The following is a 4950-nucleotide window of genomic DNA, read 5'->3' as shown; positions in this document are numbered from 1 at the left end:
CGCTGCCGCCTCTGCCGCTGCTGCCGCCGCGCACTGACTCTCCCGCTCCTCCTCCTCCTCCCCTTCCTCCTCCTCCTCCTCCTCCCTTCTCCTTCTCCTCCTCTTCCTCCTCCTCACTCACTTGGCTGTGGAGTTCGCTTCAGTTCAGGCGGCGCTGCCAGCAGCGGCGGCAGCAGCAGCGGCGGCGGCGACGACGGCAGGGGGAGGGGAGAGAGGAAGGGGAGGGGAGGGGGAGGAGGAAAGGGGGGGGAGAGAGACACTCGAGGGGAGGGGGAGGAAGGGGAGGGGGAGCAGCGAGGAGACCCAGGAGGGGCGGGGCGAAGTGGGGGGGAAGGGAGGGGGAGGGGAAAGCGGCCGTTAATCTGAGACTCGGTCGGTGTCCTCCCCACACCCTCACGCTCCCGCTCCTCCCTATCCTCTCGCCCTCCCGCTCACCCCTTTCTGCCCTTTCTGTTCCGGGCCTTGGAGTTGTAATCGGCGCCTCTCTCTCCCCCTGGGGATGGGGTGGGGCGGGGGGGGGGAAGAGAAAGAGAGGAATTTGGGGTGGGAAGGGGATTGGGGAGAGAGAGGGAGGGAGGGAAGGAAGGAAGGAAGGAAGGAAGGGGAGAGGGTAGGGCACGCGGGCGCAGCCCCGCTGAGGCCGAGCCCGGGGGTCCGAGCGCGAGGCTCGGAACTCGGGAGGGGGAGGCGGGGTTCCCTCACACACGCAAGCCTCGCCGCCTCCCCCCTTTCTCCACGCGCGGATGGTGGAAGAAGACTTGGGGGGGGCGGGAGTGGAGATTGGGTGAAAGAGCTACGTAGGTTTCCATGTCCTGTCAAGCGGGGTGTTTCCTAACAACAAAAAAGGTGTCTGGGTCACCCCGGCATTCTCTTGTCTATCCGCCTGTCTGTCGAGTGGTACCGAAGCCCTCCCCCGGTCCCCTTCGGACTGGGCCCACTCCTGCGCCCAGCTTGAAAGACAGAGGTGAATATGTGCATGTAGAGTCAGAAGCTATGTGTTTTCACGCTGTTTCCCCAGCACAGAAGCTGGGGAAAAAGGGGGGGGGGGGTCGCAAATCTAGTACAGGAGGGTGTCATTTGTCTACATCTCGTAGGCTCCTCACATATTTGTGAGTGCACCTCCACACAGCTTGGCGCCGCGTAAACGCTTCTCCCACGTCTTGCTATTACCATTCGTCCCTGCCGGCCTGTCTCCTTCTCTTTGGCGCCCTCTCTGCCTCGCGCGCGCGCGTTAAGCTATTTGTGGACACCTCGACTTGCGAGCCTAGACCTTTGTGGTCGAGTTGTATAGGGAGCGTCTCGCGCACTCCGACTGAGGAATTTCCTGCGGAACCCGCCACCCCAGCGTCGTCGCCACTCCTCCTCCTACCCCCCCCCAAAAAAAAACCCTGGCTGAGCGCGTGCGCGAGTTCGCTGGTCGGCCTCCTGTTTTTTATACTTAATTTTTAAAAAAAGCCTCTAAAAAAACACTCCCCCAGCTTTGCTGGGGGCCCGTCGGGGGTGGGCGTCACATGATCTGTGCACGTAGTTGTAAAGTCCGAAGGCGCGTGCGCAGGAAGGAGCCGACGGCAACTGAGAAAAGAATACGGTAGCTGGCTGGTCACGCCCCTTTCTTGGGGTCTCTCTCGGCCCCGCCTCCTGTCCGTGCCGGAGAAAGCGAGGGGAGTCGGAGGGAATCAGGAGGGGCACTTTAATTTGTGCGCCTGCGTGGGATGAGATGCGAGGCATTTGTCTCTCGGCTAAGGTGGGTAACTTGGGAGAGTGCTCGTTCCCGGCCGAAGCTCCCAAGGATCCTTTTCGTCTCGAGTGAGGTCGGAGAGTAAATGGCTCTGCCTAAACTGTTGGCTACTCTGGCGACCACCACCTCGGGGCGGGGTTAGTCCAGGGCCTTTAACGGATCGTTTGCCGCTGTGCCCTGCCTTGCCCTGGGACGTCTGGCCGAGGCTCCGCGCACACCAGACCCTGCCCCTGGCTCCCAAGCCCCGCTCCCTGAGATGTCAACCAGTTAGATTCTAGGCGCCCCGCGGGCTTCAGCTAAATGTCCAGCGCTTTGCTTTTGCTTCTTCTGCTTCTTTCTCCCTGACTGGGATAGTCAAGACAGCAACATCCTTGCCCCACGCCACCACCCTATCCTCACTTGGGCTGGGGCCCCGAGGTAGCCGAGATCTAGAAGCTGACTTTTCTTTCTTCTCCAAACACGTAACGGATTGCGCTGCAACTTATTCATCCTTCATAGAAATAAATTGTTTTTTCCTGAGCATTTTCTGGTAGTGGTCTTAGCCTTGGCATCCTGCGCGCCATTCATAAAGTCCCACGAGTTTTGTTTTTTTCTCGCCTTCTCCTTCCCCTCCCCCCATCCCAAAGCAAAAATGTGGGAGGGAATGAAGATCCGGTAGACTTGCATCGTTCTGTCTATTCGTGTCTACACACCCACTAGGCTGAACATAAAAAGCATAAATGTATAAGTATAAAATGACAGTAAATTGGGACGACTAGGTAAGAAGCAGTCGTGAATGGAAAAAAAAATCATGTTGCCACCGACACAGTAGCGTAACTATTTTAATGTTATCTTATCCAGGCAGTAAGGAAATGCCTCTTTAGGTGGAAGATACACATGTCTGCATTTTTCCGTTACTCTGAAAGTCAATAATCTAGCATACAAAAGTATGAGTACAGCAGTTATATAATAAATGGAATGTTATGGCATTGTAAATACAGTGGTTGGAATTTATTGTTTTATAATGGCATCAGCATTCAGTAATAAAAAGTGCCACTGAGATAATCCAGTAAAGTGTGGTAGGGATTTTGCATTGCAAAACAGCATTTATATTTACAAACCTCTCAAAGATAACTGCAATGAATAAGGGGCTGTCTGAACTCTTATTACAAAATACCACAGATTTTAAACATTTTCAAGTTTTCTTTTTTTAAAATAAAACAGAATATAATGTTGAGGTTTGCTGTCTGTTTATAGGTTATCAACCTCTTAACCTGAACTTAACATTTTTATTACAATTCACATATAGTGTCCATAGTATTTAAAAAGTAGACAAGATACTTTAAATTGACCATTTGGGAGTTACATTTAATTTAGAGAAATTAGTCTTCTGATACTGGCATATCATTTTATGTAATATTCATTCTGAAACATTTAAAAAGTAACATTTATTTCAAATAAATTTAAACGTTAAAACGTTCTTTTCAATTTAAAATGATGGGTTATAAAAAGTACTGAAGAAATGCATTTCAAATTTATATCCACTCTCTTGTTGTTTTCCCTTGAAAAGTCTTTAGTTTTGTTTATTTTTTTAATCAGGTAATTTTACTTGCTGAAATCAGCGTGGTAAATTTGTTAAATAAATTTGATTTTCAAATATTTCATCTTTTCCCCAATTTCTAATGAACTGTGGATATCGTTAGAAACAAACAAAAAATACCACCATCTGTTTAATGACCAGTTAAGATTTAGGCCAAATGATCCAAGGAATTGGTAGTTTTTCATCAAAAAGTGTGAGTTTAAAGGATAAATAAACCTTTGCTTATTGTGAACCACTTCTTGTCTAGTAGAGTTAGGTTAGGCATTTAAATTTTTTTTTTTTGATAAATTATTTAATCACCTTTCTTAAGACTGAGAACCATGGTAGCTTGCCACAGAGTTAGCCTTGGATCCAGGGAAGACCTGAGTTCAATTCTTCTGTGTCACTATTGGCAAGACACTTTACTTCTCAATGCTCCTGGCAACTAATGGCAAAGAAAGTAACCTTTGCTGGGAAGAGTTCCTTCATAGGAAGTTTTTGTTTTTGTTTTCTTAAACCCTCACCTTCTGCTTGAAATGAATTGGTTCAAAGGTAAAACAGTAAGGGCTAGGCAATTAGACTTTAAATTACTTGCCCAGGTTTATACTGCTAAGTGTCTGAGACCAAATTTGAATGCAGAACCTCCCATCTCTAGACCTGTCTTTCTCTTCCATTGAGCCACCTAGCTGCCACTTCTATTTCTATTCTTAACATTAACTCTCAAGTACAACCATTGTAACACATCACAAAAAGCCTGACCTTTTCAAGGCTAGAAATTTAATATGATTTGGGGGGACTGGGGGGAAGGAACTCCTTCAAATTCCAATTTTAGTTGGTGAATGTTTGATGTCAATGAGAGATTTTTTAAGGCATCTAATATTGGTCAGCATTAATTAACAATTGTTTGAAAAAAAATGACCAAGGGTTATCACTTATTCAAGTATTTATTGAACACCTATGTATAAAAAAACATTGTATACCAACGAGGATCCAAAAACATCAACTCAGCATATTGGAACTGGAAAGAATTTGAAAAGGTCATCTACCCTAATCCTTTCATTTTGCAAAAGAGGAAGTTAGTCATTCCCCAATTAATTAATGGTCAAAAGATGAGCAGTTTTTGGATGAAGAAATCAAAGCCACATAAATGCATGTGAAAAAATGCTCTGAATCATTACTAATTAGAGAAATGCACTTCAAAATAATTCTAAGCTATCTCATATATATCAGATTGACTAAAATGATAAAAGGGCAAAATGACAAATGTTGGATGGAACGTAGAAAAATGGGGACACTACTATACTTTTGGTGGACCAGAGAACTGAGCCAACCATTTTGGAGAGCAATCTGGAATTATGTCCAGAGTGTTATAAAATTGTGTGTACCCTTAGGCCCAGTAATATCACTGTTAGGTCTGTTTCCCAAGGAGTCTGGGGAAAAAGGAAAAGAACCTCTTGTGTTCCAAAATATTTATATCCTTTCTCTTTGTGATGGCAAAGAACTGGCTTATGATTGTGATGGAATACTACACTGCTGTCAGAATTGATGAGCATGTTAACTTTTAAAAAGAAATTGGAAGGCCTACATGAAATTATTAAAAGTAAAATGAGTAAAGCCAAGAGAACATTATATGTAGCTATAAGAACTAGTGTTT

At 46.2% G+C, this 4950-nt stretch overlaps 1 protein-coding gene across 1 annotated transcript in view; it reads right to left on the bottom strand.

Moving 5' to 3' along the window:
* Positions 1-1728, bottom strand: part of QKI (QKI, KH domain containing RNA binding) — a 191577-nt gene extending 189849 nt beyond the window's left edge. The window contains exons 1-3 of the mRNA XM_044675479.1: positions 1469-1728; positions 860-950; positions 622-757 (exon numbers count right to left, since the gene is read on the bottom strand). Of these exons, the coding sequence (XP_044531414.1) occupies positions 622-757; positions 860-950; positions 1469-1728 (487 nt within the window). The remainder of the gene's footprint in view (positions 1-621; positions 758-859; positions 951-1468) is intronic.
* Positions 1729-4950: the final 3222 nt, after the last annotated feature.

This window comes from Gracilinanus agilis, chromosome 4, assembly GCF_016433145.1.
Source record: "Gracilinanus agilis isolate LMUSP501 chromosome 4, AgileGrace, whole genome shotgun sequence".
In the NCBI taxonomy this organism is placed as follows: Eukaryota; Metazoa; Chordata; class Mammalia; order Didelphimorphia; family Didelphidae; genus Gracilinanus; species Gracilinanus agilis.
This window is presented reverse-complemented; position numbering and strand designations above follow the sequence as displayed.